Here is a 20,643-nt window from a genome sequence, read left to right on the forward strand (position 1 = left end):
CTGTCAATTTTCTGGGATATCTCTATTTTGCGAGAAAAGAAAGTTATTCCTAATTCTGGATGCGTCTAGAGGTCTCCGGGGGATAATTGCTGTGTGTTCCCCCCATTTAGAACTTTTGATGTCACAAGGCTGGGGGAAGGGTTGGTTGATTGCACTTGTCAATTTCACTTATGTACTCCTGATTATATTTTCATTTTTTTTTACCTCTGTCATAATGTAGGTACACGAATTATGTGACAATTTCTGCCACCGGTATATTAGCTGTTTGAAAGGAAAAATGCCAATCGATTTGGTGATAGACGATAGAGAAGGCGGATCAAAATCAGACAGTGAAGACATAACAAGATCAGCAAATCTAACAGATCAGGTATGATGATCTCTCCAGTGTTGCACACGCTGAAATTTGTATGCAGATCGCTTGCTGGGTCACTACGCCTCCTTTTATTATTTGCATATGATTAAGTCCCTTTTAGATAAATTTCCATCGAAATGAAAATTTTTGAATAATGTGGCTATTATTGCTTCATTAAGGCTTGCTCCCGGATTCGACCTGGCGAGATGAGCTTGTAAAAGCATTGCCTGCAAACTTGACCTGTTTCTTGTCGCTTTTAATTTTTGTCTTTATTTTATTTACCCTTTATAATAATAGAAGCGTTAGCCGTGAATCGCAGGCTTCTGGATGCTTGGAAAGGAATAGCTGAAGCCACTTAGAAAAATAATAATAAAATCCGAGATAGGTGGTCCAGGGAAGACAGAGAGTGTTTGAAATCTAGCAAATACTGGCTATTTTCCTCCTGTCTCTACGGTTCATTAGTCTGTCTTGTCAGTTTTCCTTGGCCGAGCGCTTTTAGACCTCAGTGAACATTGCTTTGTGCACAGCCTGCCTGCTGCAAGCGCGCCCATTTTATTTTACTTAATAGAAAAATAAAACCAGACCAAGGTTTTAATTTATTTTCATTGATCTTTCAAGTTTTTCAAACTGTCTCCTTTAGAAAAAAATACAGTTTAGTGGCTTTTAGGATGTCTGTGTTAAAGCTGGGATAGACCAAACCCTAAAGGCTTCTACACCCAATGTGTGCATATAGTGACGACTTGTGTTAGCTGCTTTCCTTCACTGGCTTGTAGTGTGATTTTTTTTTTGGGTTAATTTCAAGAGGTTACCAAAGCCAAATCAAGCTTCTAAAACATTAACGTGGGTGAACCTTGGCGTTTTGAGCTCCTTGTTGTGAATTGTAACGTTTTAATGGTGGGTTGTTTATTATGAGAAATAGTATTTGGCTCAGGGGGAAAAAAACCCAACAACTAAAAACTATGATCTGGTTCCTATATACAATTCTAGGTGTAATGAGGCTGACTCTGGAGGTTTCCTTTTGTTAAAGCAAGGCGCAGTCAAGCAGACAGGAGTTTTCTTAGCTGCTTTGTCATTATCAAGAACACTGTCAACCAGGAGTTATTTTATAGATTACTTACAAAAAGGTGCACTATACTTCAGCTTTGGTATTAGCTCAGATGTTGTTGTTTTTTATGTACGAGAAAGAAGCAAAGATTATCGGACTGTTATTAATGTAGCGGTAGAACAGAAGAATGGTTTGACTTAAGGCATGAACTTGCAAGAAACCCAGTGTTTTTAAATTATACTGAGAATGTAAAAGCTTTCAACTATTTCTAAATGTTAGCACGACTCTCAACTTTTTTAATGAGACATTGAAAACAAGATGGAAACATGGGCATTGCTTCTATCTGGTTGACTTGCATCCGACATAACTATTATAACGTTTAAAATAAGGGAATTGTTAAATTCAGATCTAGATTAGGAAAACTCGGATAGCTGCTGTTGAATAAAAATTGTAATCCAACAAGTCTAACTAGAAAATGGGTTTCTAAAAGCTCTGGAGTGCTGGGTACATAAAGCTATTTGAGCAAATTACAAGAATCGCTTAGGGGCACGAATGAAATCAACACTTTAATTGCCTCCAAAATGAAGATTTATACCCCATTCTCCCAACGAATCATTATTTTATTAAAGTGAAAGCTTAAGAAATGAAGTTGTAGTTTTGGCTGGGTTTTTTTATAAGGCTGAGGATTGATATCAATTCATTGCGCTCCCGTGGTAATAGTCACCTTGTGCCCGCTTGTTAGTAATGTACCTTCAGTGTGTGGCTTGCAAAGATTGCAATATAGATAGCGAGGCCAAATTGTCTTAGGTTGGCCAAAACAAAAGTTTATGCTTTTAACTTGGGAGTTGTGGTTTCACTGCTTATGCGATAGGTGTGACATTTGAATGTGTCACCTCCGGATTGCCCCATTTGGTATGTATTTGCTTCAGAAAGTTGGAGTAGGTTGGAAGGCGGGGGGGCCGGGGTGAGAATGCTTTCTGGTCTTTAATTCCCAGCAGCGTTAGGCTGTGCAGAGAGGCTGTGGGAGGAAAGCGGCACACGTGTCTTTTGCCTTTCCTAGACGGAGGGAGATGTTCAAGTGCAGCTCAGAAGTTGCAAGGTTCCCAGCGCGGTGGGGCAGCTTACGCGGGCGCTGGCTGAGAAGAAGAGTTCAATCGGGACTGTGCTGCGCGTTAGGAAAGGGGGAGGATGAAAAGAGAAGGGTCCTTCTCCGTTCGCCTGTGAATGTGGCCCAGCCAGTTTGAAACCTGTGTTGTTGTGTGCGTCAGGCTGTGCTGACAAATGCAGATCCCCGTCAGGTGTTATGTGAGCCGGAGTGCCTAGTTATCTAATTAACCCCTCTGTCTCTAGAGCCCGACTGAGTTTCGGTTTAGCCGCCTTTTGCCCTGGGCGGGAGAGCCCGGCGCTTGGAAAGCTGTCCGCTCTTTGCGGCCATGAGACGGGCTCAGCCTCTGGCACCAGTGCGAGGAAATCCCCTGGGCCATTCTAGTGTTGCCACTAGAGTCAGGGGCCTGGCATGGCTGCGTCCCACTCACTCTGTCTTCCCGCGCGCCCTCCTCCGGAGACCTCTAAACCCCGGGCGTGACATCCCCGGGACACGCTTGAGGGCTCGGGGCAGTGCCTGCGCCCTCTTCCGCTGGGCACTGGCTAACCGCCCCCCAGCTCCTTTCCCTTCCCTCCGAGCCCCGCGGCGGTGCTGCGGGGTTAGAGGGCGCGTGTCAGGGGCTAGGGCTGCACAGGAGAGCGGCTTGGGGCGGGGGTGCACTAAGGTTACGGGGAGGAGAGGAAAGGGGAGGGGGCGGGTTGGAGAGCGCGTGTAGGGGGGCCCTGCGGGGGAGAGGAATGAGGTTTAGGGGCGCACTGGGCCCTGCGGGGGGGGAGAGGAATGAGGTTTAGGGGCGCACTGGGCCCTGCGGGGGGAGAGGAAGGGGGTTTGGGGCGCAACTGGGCTCTGCGGGGGAGAGGAAGAGAGTTTGGGGGCGCACTGGGCCCTGCAGGGGGGAGAGGAAGGGGATTTAGGGGCGCACTGGGCCCTGCAGGGGGGAGAGGAAGGGGATTTAGGGGCGCAACTGGGCCCTGCGGGGGGGAGAGGAAGGGGATTTAGGGGCGCAACTGGGCCCTGCGGGGGGCAGAAGGAGGGTTTGGGGGCGCACTGGGCCCTGCAGGGGGGAGAGGAAGGGGATTTAGGGACGCACTGGACCCTGCGGGGGGAGAGGAAGGGGATTTAGGGGCGCACTGGGCCCTGCGGGGGGGGAGAGGAAGGGGATTTAGGGGCGCACTGGGCCCTGCGGGGGGGAGAGGAAGGGGATTTAGGGGCGCACTGGGCCCTGCGGGGGGGAGAGGAAGGGGATTTAGGGGCGCACTGGGCCCTGCGGGGGGGAGAGGAAGGGGATTTAGGGGCGCACTGGGCCCTGCGGGGGGGGGAGAGGAAGGGGATTTAGGGGCGCACTGGGCCCTGCGGGGGGGGGAGAGGAAGGGGATTTAGGGGCGCACTGGGCCCTGCAGGGGGGAGAGGAAGGGGATTTAGGGGCGCACTGGGCCCTGCAGGGGGGAGAGGAAGGGGATTTAGGGGCGCACTGGGCCCTGCAGGGGGGAGAGGAAGGGGATTTAGGGGCGCACTGGGCCCTGCGGGGGGGGAGAGGAAGGGGATTTAGGGGCGCACTGGGCCCTGCGGGGGGGAGAGGAAGGGGATTTAGGGGCGCACTGGACCCTGCGGGGGGGGAGAGGAAGGGGATTTAGGGGCGCACTGGGCCCTGCGGGGGGGAGAGGAAGGGGATTTAGGGGCGCACTGGGCCCTGCGGGGGGGAGAGGAAGGGGATTTAGGGGCGCACTGGGCCCTGCGGGGGGGAGAGGAAGGGGATTTAGGGGCGCACTGGGCCCTGCGGGGGGAGAGGAAGGGGATTTAGGGGCGCACTGGGCCCTGCGGGGGGGAGAGGAAGGGGATTTAGGGGCGCACTGGGCCCTGCGGGGGGAGAGGAAGGGGATTTAGGGGCGCACTGGGCCCTGCGGGGGGAGAGGAAGGGGATTTAGGGGCGCACTGGGCCCTGCAGGGGGGAGAGGAAGGGGATTTAGGGGCGCACTGGGCCCTGCGGGGGGAGAGGAAGGGGATTTAGGGGCGCACTGGGCCCTGCGGGGGGAGAGGAAGGGGATTTAGGGGCGCACTGGGCCCTGCGGGGGGGAGAGGAAGGGGATTTAGGGGCGCACTGGGCCCTGCAGGGGGGAGAGGAAGGGGATTTAGGGGCGCACTGGGCCCTGCGGGGGGAGAGGACCGGGGTAAGTGGAGTCAGTAGGGGACAAGCCTTGGGGACAGGGCCCTCTCCCTGCGGGGACTGCGCTAGCGGCGAGTGGGTGAAATGGAGCTGGAGGCGCGCAGAGGTCGCCTCGCTGTTAGGGTCCCGCTGAGCTTTAGCCCGGCTCTGCCCGCTTGTCCCTGGGCGCGCTCGGGCAAGCGGGCAGCGAAACGCCACTCGAGGAACCGGAGCGAGTTCGCGGCTGGTCGCGCCAATGGAAAAGGGAGGGAAGCGGGCGAGGTTCCCTCTCCCTCAGGCCGCGGGCTCTTTGCTGGCTCGCGCCTGTGGAGTGGTGGCAGCGCGCGGAAGAGGCGAAATCCCTCGCGTCCCCAAGCCCTCTGCTCGGGAAGGTGATAAAAAGCCAACCCTTGAAATGCGCGGCCAGGGGCGAGCCCGCCTGGAGAGGTTAAAGACGAGCAGGGAACCACACAGCGCTGGAGCCAGCCACTGTGCTGCTTGGGTTAATTATCCAATGGGGGGCAAGGGGGATGGTTGGGTTTAAAAGGTAAAAAAAAAAAAGTCATCTGGGGAGTTTAGCTGCAAATTTGCGTGGGGGTTACTCAGCCCTGGCTCGGCCCCGGTGCGAGAGAAATAAGGGTACGCACCGAATGCTCAGCACGGCCATAAGGGGCCCAATAGGTTGTTTGGGGGCTTGAGAAACTGCAGCTCAGTTGTGGCTTAAACGAGGTCACTCTGAGATGCTGCGATGGGGGACTAAGACATACGTTCAGGCGATGCATTTTGTGTGTGTCCGGGGTGGCACTGTAGGGCAGCAAGATAGTCAAAGGGTCTCTTTGTCAGGGTGATTTTTCAACGCAAAAACTTGGGGACATCTCTCTCACTTCCATTGAATTGGCTCGATGGGTGGGTGCAAAGGGTTTTACTTCTGCTCTCCTGGCCTGTTTCAAAAGTCTCCAGCGCAACAGCGGAATGGTTGGTGCTCAGCTGTGAGATGATTAGATGAGAGTACCGTCCAACTTTTTATTTTCGATGGTTGGACTGGTTAATTCTTGCTCTTATTCATGGAAACATGTCTAGAGAATCCAAGGGGAGACTAGTTTTAGATCCCGCAGTTCTTACTCCGGCGAATTAACTTCACTGGAAGTTTTTGCCCCAGTAAGGACTGCTGTATCTAGTCCTTAATGATTAAATAATAAGGTGTTGACTGCTTGACACTGATCTGGCTAATTAGGATGTGCCTCCAAGTTCGTTTATTGGTCTGTACCTCTTTGAAATACAAGTTGTGCGCTGTTTTGGTTGCTGTTGTGGTTACTCCATGAGTAGGTTACATTGCCTGGTCAGTTTTGAATTCAGAAATTGAAGTACATGTACTTTTGAGAGTAATAAATGAATAAGTATGTAAGAGCTTTTATTATGGATTTAATTACATTTTCTTATAGTGTGCAGTGTAAAGGGTTTTTTTTTTTAAAAAAATATTGTTTTTCTCCTATTTATTCTTTCCTTATAGGCCCCCTCAGTGCTAGTGCTCTTAAGTCTCACGGTTAATGGAAAGCTATGACACTAATGCGAGATTTTGCAAAGTAAAGCCCCATAACACTAACCATTGTTCGGTGATTTAACTAGCTCAGTGGCAATAGGTCACTAAAACATCCCTCTCCCACAAGAGTGACCCCATTGCCTGCTATTATGGAACCTGTAGAGTTGTTGTTTACCATTGTTATGATTCGCAGAGTAAAAGGCAGTTGTGTTTTTTCTTGGAAGAATTAAACTCAGGATCAGCAAGTACCCTTGTCTTTAAAAAACCTGGTTGAAGTATTATCCTAATCACACAACTTTCAAAATAAACCATTTAAAATCATTAACTCTCAAACATTTGCAGTTTAAATTTTTTAATGTTTGTTATAGCCCTAAAAGATTTAAAACCCAGCTGTTGCTTGGTGTTGGTAGGAAAATGATATAGTGCAACTCCACACTATAAAACAAAAGGGTGTCTGTAGTCGCATAATAGAAATTCAGTTTCTTAGTTTAACATATTTGGATTACCTTTTGCTGTGGGGTTGTTTGCTGTAAAGTTACTTCACCTTGGATCTCAGGTACTATAGCCTGAACTGTAAAAGATTGACATTTACCTTACAATAATGTGTATATGTGTAGCTTTTATAAATTAGCTTTTTAAAAAGAACACAATATAAAAAAGAAGCTAACACAAATTCAAATAAAGTACATCGGTACTATGTGATAGCTTTTATTGGGACAACAGTATTTTCTTATGAAAAATAAACTTGTTGAACAAATATAAAATACTAAAGTTTGATTAAATGATCATTTAAGCATACACAAGCCAATTATGTATACAGAACATTTTAAAGGAAAGTCGGCAATCGGCCAAATTTCTATAAGGACTAGCAGGGAAATGATCAAAAAACGAACATGAAATAAGACTTCCTGTAAGAAGGTCCATAATTCAACATTATTTGACGCCACTGTCAGGGAAATTGTTGAAGGATAGTAAACTGATATTAGAATCTCAGTCATTTTTGTTACAGTCTTAAATGTTTGCAACTGTGGCATTTTAGATGGTCCCTTTTGGATTGTACTTTGTCATATTTATAATAAAGCTACTGTTGTATTTATATTGTAATAGTTTAAAAAAATACACATCTTTACAGAACTTCTCTAAACAAAGGGCAATTATGTAGTATCTTTTTTCCAAATTGAAATATTATTGAAAAGCGGGATTCTTTTACAAATGAGTTATAAAACAGGATCCATTATATAGAGTATCTGATCACTGTCAGGCTATCTAGGGCAAAGACACATTATGATTAAAATAATTCTCCAAAATATTTTGAATATATTAGTTTTAGTGTGTAGTAGGTAACAAAGCAATGTGCCTTGGAAAAAATTAACTACTGAAATATGTTGTTGTATTTTTACCTTAAGTTAATTTTTGTGGTTAGCCTCAAACCATGGCTGTTAAAAATCTGCTTGAAGCTGAGACTGTTATTGTCTTTGATATACATTTGTGCTCAGATACTATGGTGATGGGCACCAATATAAAACAGTAAATAAAATGCAAAATGTATATAACTGTATAATAAAAATTAAGGTAACCATAAAGATCTGACATGAACCCAATACATAATAATATTTTTTTAAAAGAGAAAGAAAGAAAAGAAGGAAAAAGAGAGAGAGAATTAAATTTGTCACTTTGATTTGAAATTCCACAGTGGGCCTGAGTACCCTTTTCTGCTCTTGTATAATTGATTTGTTGCAATATTTAGGAGCTGTTACAATGTCTAACTTTTGTTGCTGTTTATGGATGGATGGGACATGTTAATTACATCCAATACCTGCTGGTGTATATTCAGAAATGTGATTGAAATGTTGTCTATGAAAATAAGACTTTGTCATACATGCTAAGGCAGCCAAATACATTGTTAAATAGTTATGAGAATTAATTTATTTATTATTTAATGTATAGCTTCTTTTTGGATTTAAAAATCTTTTAGAAAAGAAAAAGAGAGTACTAAGTGGCAATGATTAACCAATTCATTTTTTGTAATGGACTTAAGGCCCAAGCCTTCCAACCCTAACTACTAAGCATACTATATTCAGCGGTGAGAGTTTGCATGATCAGATCCAACTTCTTGTGTAGTTTTATTTTTCAAAATTAAGCCATGCTTGCTATAAAAACCTAATTTAAAATCTTGATGATTTTGTTTATGCAACATTTCTAAATCAAATCCAGCCAAACTTCTTCCAAACTTTCAAAATATATGCATCTATTTTTAGTCTTTATAATAAATTATTGTGAGCATACCAAGATGTGTCCTGGTAGACATGATCTCTCTGTGTGTTTGTATATATATGTATGTGTGCACACCTACCCACATTCTATTTCATGATAAAGTTACTACATTCACTGTCACTCAATGGTGTACACATACGTTGTGGGGAGAGAAAAAAAAAGCTTTACATTATTTCTAATCTTTATAGCTGAGGGGTTGATTCTTCCCTCGATACTCATACACAGCTACCAATAAAGTTAATGGGATTTACGCGCACACACTGAAGGGTGAACAGAGGCCTGAGTGAGCAATATTAGTGCTCTTGACTTTAAAAAAAAATCAAATTACATCACACTCAATCAAAATGAGTAACTGTAGCTTTTACTAATAAATACTGCTTTAAAAACAACTTAAAATTTAATGAAAATCCCATAAAACTTATTTAACGTCTGGAATCTTTTCTGGTTTCTTTTTTGTCCATTTGAAAAAATAGCAGAGTAAATATTTAAATTTTGTTAATATATTTTTTTTTTCTGTTTTTAAAATAAATCATGCATGCCAGTTATGAAGATAGACGTTGTCTGTCTGGATATTTAAATTCTTGCACATTCTTAATTCCAACCTAGAAATAATATTATCTTTACAAATGATAGAATGCAATACAATTCAGTGCTATCTGTTATTCCAGGCATGTTAACTCTGTCTCTTTATTCTGGTAACTTATAATCAACATTGACTCCTATGGCAGTTTGCAAATTTAGTTTTGATATTGGTTTTTCTCCAAATGTAGCTGTATTTTAAGAAAGTAACTCCAACTCATAATAGTTTGCCTGTTTTTTGTTTCTTTTAAACATATGCTGATTAACTAGGTTGTGTCTATCCCACCATTAAAACCTATAGCATGAATTAAAGATAACATGCTGGCTGTAACTTTGAATTTCCTTGTTTGTATTTATGTGCTCTTCTGTTTCCTTTTATTTCCCCTAAAAGGAGAAAAAGCTTAACCCAAACTCAGGAACATAAGTGGAAGTAAAATTTTTGCAGTTCATTGTACTTAGTTCTTTCTTTCTGTCTTTCTTTCTCTAAATTTAGGTGTGATCACTGGAAAACCTCAGTACAGCCTACTTAGGGTAGTTAGAGTCTGGCATTTGTTAGCGTGTGGATTCTTGACATGTTAGATCCATATCAGCTTCCTCAGACTCAACATGTCAAGTCTTCTTGTTGTTTGTTGCGTTTTTGGGGGGCGGGGGTGGAAAAGGGGGGGACATTAGCAGGTAAAGCGCAAGAAAGTGTTTTCAATCAAAGGCCTATGTGCTTTGCATATTATTCTGAATATGAATTAACATATACTGTAGCTGAATATGCTTTTATGGCTGTAATTACATTCTGGAAATAGAGGTTTATAATAATAGATCAACATAGTCTTAAAAAATATCCACTATTTTCAAAATTAACGTGACACTGTTTAAAATAGAATTTTGTCCTAACTATAGTTATAGAATGTTTTTTTTTAATAAATTAAAACAAACAGGTAAAACTTATTCCATGAAGGCTGCCTTTTTCCTTCTAACAGACAGGAAGTAAGAGAAATTAGGCAGGAACAAATTCATTTTTGATCAAATTCTGACAGCCTTACTTATGATTAACCAGTGGAACAAGCTATCAAAGGAAGTGGTGGAGTCTTCATTTCTTGAGGTTTTCAAATCAAGACTGGATGCCTTTCTGGAAGATATGCTTTAGCCAAACACAGATTATTGGCCTCAATACGGGAGTGACTAGGAGAAATTTAACATCCTGTGATAAACAGGAGATCAGAGTAGAAGATCTAATGGTCCCTTTTATCCTTAAACTATATGAATCTATGGGTTTGTCTGTACGAAGACTTTCAGGACTGATCTACACTGAAAAAAAATTACATTGGCATAGCTATATCTCTCTGGGGTGTGTACTGACCTAATCCCTGGTGTAGACAGCACTAGGTTGATGGAAGAATTCTTCTGTCGACCTACCTACCGTCTCTTGGGCAGGTCGATTACCTACAGCAAGGGGAGAGTCCTTCCCATCGCCGTAATAAGTGTCTACACTGAAGAGCTACAGTGGTGCAGCTGTAGTGTTTTAAGTGTAGACATAGCCTCCAATTCCATTTTAACTTTTAACTAAAGGTATAAAGTTTAAGTGTATTAAACCCCTGTGTAGATGCTCTCTTTCAGCAGTAAAGTGGCCTTAATTCACTTCATCTTAATCCCCTTTGAAGGAGGATTAAGTTAAACAAAACTAAGGGCACTTTACTTCTGAATGAGAGCGTCCACACAAGGATTAAATGTGCTTTAATTTCACACCTTCAACTTCACACCTTTTGTTAATTTATCTTTACTTTTTTGAATATCCCCATGTAGATATGCTCTGTGCTGAGTAGAGCTTTACCTTGCAAGTAGTCTGGGAACCTTACATCAAAGGTACTACTCAGTGTGACTAAAGATGCCAGAATATAACCTTTTGAGAGTAAATTTATATATGTATATATAAAGTATTTTTCAGGTAGGTCTGAAAAATACTTTATACTCCGCGCGTGTGTGTGTGTGTGTGTCTGTATTAGTAAGTATTTTTCAGGTAAAGGCAATTTTGTTTTCAAATTAAACTAAAATATATAAATATATTCAAGTTATGCAATGCCAGGGAATTTCAGCTGAAATTAGATAACCTGCCCCTCCTTTCTGAGGCATAACATACTCTAATTTCTGTTCCTTTCCCCGCTGCTGTAGAAATACAGTGTGTCAACCCAAGCTCTGGAAGGCATTATGACTCTGAGGGATATCTCTGAGTCATAGTTCTTCCCCGTCTGCTTCCTTTCTCCTGCTTAGCTATGCTGGCCATTGAGTAGAGATGTTGGAGCCAAGGTCTCACTTGTTCTCCACCCAGTTGCTGTGGGGAGACGGTGAGCAGGAGAATAAACCTGCTTGTTCTTATGTGTCGGGACTGAAGAGCATCAACTGATGTAGCTAAAAAAGGGAACAGAGATTAGAGAGAGAGTTTCTCAGTGAGGTAACCCAGATTATCTATCTTCTGTTGAAATTCCTGGATGCTGACTGGCAATAAAATAAAGAATTACAAACTGAAAACAGAGCTGCCTGAAAAATAATGCTAAAATGTATATTGAAAGCTATTTTAAAGTAAGTTTCAAAGTTCAGGTTTTTTCTTCCTATCCTACTTTCTCTTACGTCTTGACTGTTGTTACCATGAAAATGGCAGCCTTCGTGGGATAAACTCAGACATGGACAGTTAAAGTATTTCAGCATTTTTATGAGCTTCTTAAATAATTTGTTTCAAATTGCTATTACATTTTTTTCTATGTTTACCTATACATTGTTAAGACCCAAGTCTGCAAATGCTGCCAAGGTGCCTTGCTTTATCTGGCTGGATCCACTGTGACAAAGTGAACAGGACTGTTGACATTAGTAAACAGTACACTCAGAACTGTTTGTAGGGTTAACTGCTAGGAAAGGTTTTATCAGCTAGAACACGTATAAATAACTACCTTTCACCCCAAATCACCAGATTACTGTGTTCTCTTTTCAAAGAGATTTTGCATGAGAAAGTTTTCAGTGAACATAATACCTTTTTCATATACACACAATTATATAGACTGGCTGTAGTTCTACTTTTCTCAGTTTCTTCATGAAATGTCCAGTCCAGCGCCCACTGTAGCAAATAGAAATACTACCATTGGCATCAGTGAGCATTGGCTCAGGCCTTAATACTTTATTTTCAGCTCAAGACTTATTTTAATGTAAAGCAAATATGTGTGCTGAAATAACCAGGTCAAGAGTGTTTCAGCAATAGAGGCTTAGATATTCTGTGGGTTAAAAGAACAGTCAGTGATAAGTTTTTTTTAAAAAATACTAACAGTAAAGCAATGGTTGATGACATCACAGTTAATGTACTGTTTTCAAACAGCTGAACAAAATGAAAAGCAGTGGTATTAAATCCTGCCATTCAGAGTTAATTTAAGTTCTTCTGCAAGCTTCTCTCATATGGATATGGTATAAATGCCCACTTATGCTCCGACTTAAATTCCTGGCCCTTAATAAAGAAAATTATTGTATTATGTATAAAAAGTTGCATTAATGCAATCTCCTGACTTTATTTTAACTGTGAAATTTTAACTTTGAATTTTAATTGTATTATGTTTTTACATTTACTTTTCTTTGTTTTTTAAAAAGAAAAAAATGAATTTCTCATGTTATTTAATGCTGGCTTTTAAGCGGTTCCAATTCCAATTAGGCTTTGAAGTTGTTGAAGAAAGGGCAGAGGAAGAGTGAATTCAAACCTTCGCTATTACTATTGTTTGTTGGTAACTTTTGCAAGGCTGGGTTCATAGGAAAGTTATCTATGTTGTGATGGTTGGATCTGGGCAAATGGAAAAGATAGAAATTTACAGGCGAATTGTGACTCCCCCGGGGCATGTGGTTGGAGGGGAGATGGTGTGAGTAATCCTACCCCACTCCACTAACTTAGGGCTTGTCTACATTGGGCATTTCAGACAGCAACATTAGCACAGACAGGCTGAGCTGAAATTTGCACCAGTACAGTTTTCACTGCTTAGAACCAGATGATAGGGCAAATCACAGCATTGCCTGTCTACACTAAAAGTATGCAGAGAAGGAGAAAAGTCTTTAACTCCATCCTTGGTATTATACAACACCCACTCACTGTTAAAATCTATGGGGATTTCGCTGATTTATAGTGGCATGTCAGGCAGCACCCTAGGGTAGCCAGGTGCCCAGTTTTTGATTAGAAAGTGCAGTCGAAAAGGGGACCCAACAGTGTCTGGTTACTGTGAGCAGGAGAGGCAGGGAGGCGCTGGGTTATAACTCATGCCAGCCCCAACTCAGCCAGGGCTGGCTCCTACCTGTGTCGGGCAGCTGCAGCTCCCAGCCCTGGCTCTGCAGGCGAGTTTCCCCTGACCCAGGCAGTGGGTGGGAGGGGAAAAGCAATGAGAGACAGAGGGTAAGGAGGAAGAGGAGTGGATGGGGGCATGGCCTCAGGAACAGGGAGGATCCGGCACTCCTGCTGGAGTGTCAGAGTTGCCAACTTGGTAATATTTAAAAATCGAAGCACCACAGTTGTATTCTCTTAAATGTACAGCTATCAATGGCTATGATCTCATCAGATCTCACAAGTTAAGGATTGGATATCGTCAGTCCTTGGACAGGAGCTCTCTAAGGAGGATCCAGGTGCTACTGGAAGCAATGCTAGCAACTTAGGCTACATCTACACTACGGGGGGGGGGTCGATTTAAGATACGCAAATTCAGCTACGCGAATAGCGTAGCTGAATTCGACGTATCACAGCCGACTTACCCCGCTGTAGGGACGGCGGCAAAATCGACCTCTGCGGCTTCCCGTCGACGGTGCTTACTCCCACCTCCGCTGGTGCAGTAAGAGCGTCGATTCGGGGATCGATTGTCGCGTCCCAATGGGACGCGATAAATCGATCCCCGAGAGGTAGATTTCTACCCGCCGATTCAGGCTTAATGTTTGAAATCCTTACCTAAAGGTGCTAAATGACTACAGTAATAGATGATATTAAATGTTTAATTATTGTATTGCTGGATAACAGTCAATGGGTTAACTAGAGCTGTTCATTCACTCTGTGCATAGTTTAAAGCCTTAGTTTAATCTTGCCTCTGATTCAGAATTGAGTCAGTGTCTCAACCTGATGCTAAGAAGCTGCTGCTGTAGGTACTGATTTTTGGAGGAAACATGAAATTGTGCTCTTGATTTAAAAAATCCCAGTGTACCATGCAAAAGAGAGTCACTTTGTATAAGCAGTGGGTTGGCCAAATTCCAATTTGGGTCAAGGGGCAAAATCTCAATTGCTTTCTCTCTTATTTCTGTTATGTGTTGTTGCTGTGTGCTATTAAACAGTTTATGCATTCTGCCTTGGAGGTGACTGCATTCAATGGAGGGTGAGGTTATGCTTTTATAGATGGAGAACCAAATTCTGACTACGATAGAGCCAAACGGCTTAATTTGGCTTGGTCTGAGAAGTAACACATACATGTGGACCATGACCCATTATATTTATGCATAGTTTTTGTCTTTGAAAACCTGGAGGATGTCCTCTCCATGACTTTTGTTAAGGGCCAGAATAAGGTGGTACTCATGTCCAGTGAGTGCAATAGCAGTGGGGTGGGTTTTTGTGCTGTTATGTGCATGTGCCCAGTCAGGATTTGGCCCATAGTTTGTGTGGAATGACATGGAGACATACCTATGTGTTTTTGAGCATGCCACTTAACCACTCTATTCCTCAGTTTCTCCATCGGTGAAAAGGGATTAACGCTACTCACTTATGGTGGGAGTGGTGGGCTTGTGTGGCTTAATGTTTGAAATCCTTACCTAAAGGTGCTAAATGACTACAGTAATAGATGATATTAAATGTTTAATTATTGTATTGCTGGATAACAGTCAACGGGTTAACTAGAGCTGTTCATTCACTCTGTGCATAGTTTAAATATTTTAATAATATACCTGAAGCGAGGCCATTTTCATATATCAGATATCTGGTATCACAGGTTCTTTTGCTATATAGAACCAAGGCACAAGTGTAGCTGGCCTATGTATGGGTATGCAAGGCAGGGATAGGGCAAGGAGAATCTCCTTCTCATCTCCCCTCTCCCCACTGCACTTGTATTGCAAGTGCTGGTCATAGTGGCAATCCTAGCACTCTCTTGAATGTAGGAGATGCTCCATATTAGTGTCATTGCCAGTTCTAGCTGCCTCAGAAGGGGCCAGGACCATGCTCTCGTCTATGCTGACTCATGCAGTTAGCCCAGCATGGCACGGGAGATATGCACTGCATCCAAGGAGAGTGGGGTGGAGTCCTTCTCTTCTCCTGGAGAATATTAAACATATATTTTATATTTTGCATTGTAATTTAAATGAGTAAAATCAGCAATTGGCAGGGAAAATGAAACTCTAAACACCTAACAAATGCGTAAATATCAATACCAAATATATCATGTACATTTTGTTTTATATACAAAGCAAAAACATTACTGCAAGTGATTTTTGTTGCAAAGCATTATGAAGTTGAGCAGTTGACCTGCAAAAGGATTGGCCACAAGCGATGGAGAATCTGAATTGTGGAGATTCCAGTTTGTAAGCCCTCTGGAGATAAATGGACAGCGTGTTTTGGAATGCATGACTTCTAGAGTGCTTTGAAATGCAGTGGTGCTAGTCACCTTTATGCTTTAAAGGTCAGCAAAACATTTTGCACTCAATATGACATTTTACAGGTATGTAGTATAGCTTTGGACAGAGGCATAATGATAATCAAGCTTATTAGCTTTCATAATTATGGAATTACTGTATTTTTGAACAATCTGGAGATGAAATAGTTTTTTTATTGAGTTTGATATATGCTAACTAGCCTAAAATAATTTTATAGTTGTGACATCAGCTCACAGTTCATGGCTGTAGTGTAACTATAATGAAATATGGCTTCTAATCAATAATGGCCAGATTCTGATACCCATACTCATGCTGAATAGCACATTAATCCATGAATAATCCCACTGATGTCTATGAGATTATTCATGGATTAAAGTGCTACTCAGAGTGAGTAAGTATATCTGAGTTTGCCCCAAAGTTTGCAGTATGTAAAGTATTGCGATGTTGCAACCACACCTCCCATAATCATACTTTTTTATAACTTTTCTAAGAAAGATTTCAGTGTTATCTTAAAATGTGGTGTCTTGTTACAGAAAATATCCAGGAGATTCTTTGGGGGGAAGGGAGGAAATAACAGAGAGAGGAAGGTAGATGTTCATGTTGTGGATAAACTGAAAGATGTTTTTCCTTGTTATAGTTTTGAATTAATCAGCACATGAAATACTAAACAGCAGAACTGTGATTGTCTCGACAGACATTGGGTCTGGTGATCCAGGGTGGTGCTTAATACCCTTCATTCTTTCTGAACTCACTAGGAACTTGTGTGTGATCAGCCCATCTCAAGACCAGGCACACAAAGTTACAGTGATATTGGCAGAATCTGTGTGTGTGACTTCAAAAACATTGTCTGGAGTTGAGGTTTCTAGTGAGAAATGACTTTTCCTTGTGTTGGAAAAAAGGGCAGGGATTAACAGTATTCTCTATTGAAGATAGCTTTTATCAAACTGAGGAGACAGTAGGTTTACACTATTGTAGGTTCCCTCTGGCTGGAATTTCTACCTTAAAGTAAATTATATATGAGAGAGAAATCCTGCATCATGATCAGCTGTAATCCGTTAAACCGACAGGTCATGCTATAATTATTGTTTACCTCAGAGATAAATATTGAGGTATGGAGCAGTGTCAACCAATTGGAAGGCATATTGTGATTGATTCCATTGCTCCAGAGATTTCAGGGGTGTTAGTTAAAGCTACCCCAATTTGCAGCCACATGGACTTACAGATGAAAGCAGAAATAAAACATAAGACTTAAACCTCCTGCCCCTAGCAGACCTTCGACTCCCTTACCACAACCACAAGAAGAACTTTTGGGTAGCCTCTGAGTCAATTTTTCGTCCCTCTTCCAAAAGAAAACTTAACAATGCACCATGACCATATCACTGTGAATAGCAGTGATCTTAATATTTTGCAGTGGGCAATAAAGAATTCATAGAGGGTCTCAAAACGTTACTGATTGGCTTTATGTACAGAGATGGGGATGGGAGTGGCCTCTGGTTCAAGAGGAGTAGAGTCAACTGCCTGTGATGGAATCTGTGCATAGGAAAGAGCGCATACACATGTACGTACGTCTTCCAAGATCTTTCAAATAAGATGGAGGTCTGGATCCTTCAGGCTCCATCTGATAGAGGTTTGTTTGTGTATTGTGGTTATCTCTGGCTTTTCCCCCCTAGTTTTTTTTTAACTTTAATGCCCTAAGTAGCCACATAAGTGCTCAAAGTAGCCCTTCCTCTCCCTGCTAATCTTACAGCGATGTAGGACTAATAAGTACAATAACAGAAAAGAGCAGAAATAAATTCGCTAACTTAAAAATAATCTTTCTTTGCTTATCAGCCTTCCATTGGTTTCTCTTCTTTCACGTCCCACCCATTTGGTTTATCGCTATTTTCTCATTTATGCCTGCTGTTCTTTATTTTTTATTCTTTTCTTTCTTTGAAAAGCACCATCTCCTCATTCTTGCTTTCATAGTCACCCATTCTTGACAGCTGTCCTTTCGCTCTTTTTCCCATGTCACATTCTCCTCTTCTTTGTGAAATCCTGGGCCCATTGCAATAAATGGCAAAACTCTTATTGACTTCCAGGGCCAGGACTTCATCCTCTATCTTGTTTGCTCTCACCTGTATACATTTTCTCTCCACCATCTTCCATCTGTTTCTCTTTTATAATAAAATTCTATTTATATAGCACTTTCAGTGTTGCAACACCCTGTGATATATGTATGTCAGAGAGTGATTATACCTCTTATTTAAAAATAGGGTAACTTAAATAGGAAGGTTGTGACTTGACCAAGGCTACAGACGTGTCTCTATCAGAGCAAGGGCCAGTATTCAGGAGCCCCAGGTTGCTTTCTGCTTCTTAGTCGAGTAGGCCTTGTCACCTCTGTTAAGTTTCCCTTTGTGGCAACAGTTATACTGGCTGTGCAGTTTAGTTTCAGGCTTGCCTCTCAAGTGTACTCCATTTTGAGGAATATTACTCATTTTAGTCTCCAAGTTACCTCCAGTCCATATGAACTTGGTCTCCTCTTGCTGCTTCTGTTAAAATTGCTAGCATCTGAAATAGTCACAAAACTGAGATGATAGAAAAGTTATTTACACCGGAGGAGGGAATCTCACAGCATTTTATGTTTCCTGCATCAATCATTAGTTTGTCCCCCTCATTTTTGGTCTTTGTCACACATTACATTTCCCAGTTGGTCTTGGCAAGTTGAAAGGTACGGCTGTGAGTTGCCAACTGGCAGCCTGAGCCCCATAAAACCTGCTCAGATAGCACAATCACAAACTAGTCTGGGGTCCTCCCAGAAAATCAAAAGACTTGTGGTTGTGGATTTCATGGTCCCCAAACACCAGCACTTGGCAACTGTATGGAGGACAGAATAAATAATAATTTTTTTAAAAGAAAAAAAACCTATCAAAACAAACTTTCAGCCGTAGCAATTGTCTTATATTTTTAAGGATTTTTTCCCAAAGGAAAAGGTTAGATTTTTTTTTTAAATGAAAGAAAATTTAGAATTATCTTGTAATTACCCGGGGTTCAAAAATCAGGTGGGGATAAGGCCTGTGTGGGTAGTGAAGACCATCTCTGCTTATCACTTGAGCTCAAGGAGAATCTAAGCTGTAGCAGTATTAGGGTTTATATCCTCTGTTGGCTGCAACCACTAGAACAGTGGTTCTTAACCTATTTACCATTGTGGGCAGCATATGTGGCCCCCAAATGTGTTATGTGGGCTGCATCCAATATTACCTGTATGGCCCTGAGGATGTCACATGGGTGGCAGCTGTGTGCTGATTGGGTCACAAGTGGCCCATGGGCTGCAGGTTGAGAACCACTGCACTAGAAGGTGATTCTCTCTCTCTTTTACACACACACACACACACACACACACACACACACACACACACACACACTCTCTCTCTCTCTCTCTCTCTCTCTCTCTGTCTTCAGCAGCTGTGATATTCAATCCAGTAGAGGGCAGGGGGACACAGATAGATACAACAACCAGACTATTACAATATAATAGAGAGTGCATCCTGATGGGTGGCTGATAAGTTGAGCTCCCAGGCGGTGGATGCCACAAAGCTGAACAAGACATTGCTCCTGTGAGGCACCCCACTGTCTGAAAAGACTATCCTATAATAGACACCAAACATAATGAGCACAACCATCTTTATTAGATGGTTACCTCCAGTAGACAACCTATTTTTTGTCAGTTCATTGAGTGATTGGTCAAAGCATGTTTTCTGGACCTCGATCTTCATCTCCTCTTTATTAATCATAATAATTTGTACAGGGGTAGCACCTGGTGCTACAGTCACGGGCTAAGACCCCATTGTGCTAGATGCTGTACAAATGCTTTCTGAAGTGTTTAAAAAAACAAAAACACCCCAAGAGAACAACCTGTCACCAGATATTACTGTTAACAGGAAATATAACCCAACTACTTGAATGCTACAGTAATTGTATATAGCAATACTTAACCAAATTATTAATTCAATATACTACCTACATTTGTTATTCCTACCTCTCTGTCAATAAGTCTTGATAGCCACCTCAACAGAAGTCAATATCTGCTTGTGAGGCTTCTTAAAATGTCATCTTTGCCATAATTGTGCTGCCATGCCAGCTGCCTTCTGCCAATGGCAGAGTTCCAGCAATATTGGTAGCAGCCATGGTTGGCGAATGTAAGTGAATGTTTCCTAAAACATCTGATTTCTGTCCACTTTACAATTTTTCTGTTTTTCATCCTGTACAGCACCACATACTGAAAATAAGGACATAAAATGGCTCTTATCACATGCTACAATGTATATATGTGTGTAAATAGATATAAATTGTTGTCAGGTATATTATGACTCATGCATAAATCCAAGTAATAAAGGGCTGTAATTTGTAATTATACATGATTCGTGTGTGAGAGAGAGCGAGAGACAGGGCTGCCGAAAGCGGGTTTGAGCCCCGGTGAAAAAATTTTTCGGGCCCCCCAGCAAGGGTGGACCGGCTAAACAGGGCCGATGAAGGGGGGGGGGGAGGAGGGAGCTGGGCCCCAGGCCCCCTTCTGGACTGCCGGGCCCCGGTAAGGCGATGGGGGGGAGGGGAGAAGCCGGACCCCGGGCCCCATTCCGGACCGCCGGGCCCCGGTAATTTGTACCGGCTTCCCCACCTCTCGTCGGCCCTGGAGAGAGAGAGAGACCTACCTCTGGTATGAGTGTCACTGTAATGCAGTACTTTTATAGTACTTTTACTTCTGTAGAGCCTTCTGTTGGACATTCTTAAAATGTTTTACAAACATTACTGAATTTAGCCCTACAACAATGCTATGCTGTGGGTAAGTGTAGTCTCCATTTTACAAATGGAAGAACTGAACACAGAGATCATCTGACTTGTCCAAGGTTCTGCAGGAAGTCTGTGGCAGAGTCTGGGCTAGAATCCAGAATTCTTGAGTCATGTGCTTTAAGTCCAGGGCCATCCTTCCTCTTCA

General features: G+C 42.5%; 1 protein-coding gene across 4 annotated transcripts in view; it reads left to right on the forward strand.

Annotated features, from left to right (window-relative positions):
* Nucleotides 1-20,643, forward strand: part of MEIS1 (Meis homeobox 1) — a 128,847-nt gene that overhangs the window by 6,838 nt on the left and 101,366 nt on the right. For all 4 annotated transcript variants that reach the window (XM_054021875.1, XM_054021877.1, XM_054021878.1 and 1 more), the window contains one exon: nucleotides 221-367. In XM_054021875.1, the coding sequence (XP_053877850.1) occupies nucleotides 221-367 (147 nt within the window). The remainder of the gene's footprint in view (nucleotides 1-220; nucleotides 368-20,643) is intronic.

The sequence above is a fragment of the Malaclemys terrapin genome, chromosome 3 (assembly GCF_027887155.1).
Source record: "Malaclemys terrapin pileata isolate rMalTer1 chromosome 3, rMalTer1.hap1, whole genome shotgun sequence".
Classification (NCBI taxonomy): domain Eukaryota; kingdom Metazoa; phylum Chordata; order Testudines; family Emydidae; genus Malaclemys; species Malaclemys terrapin.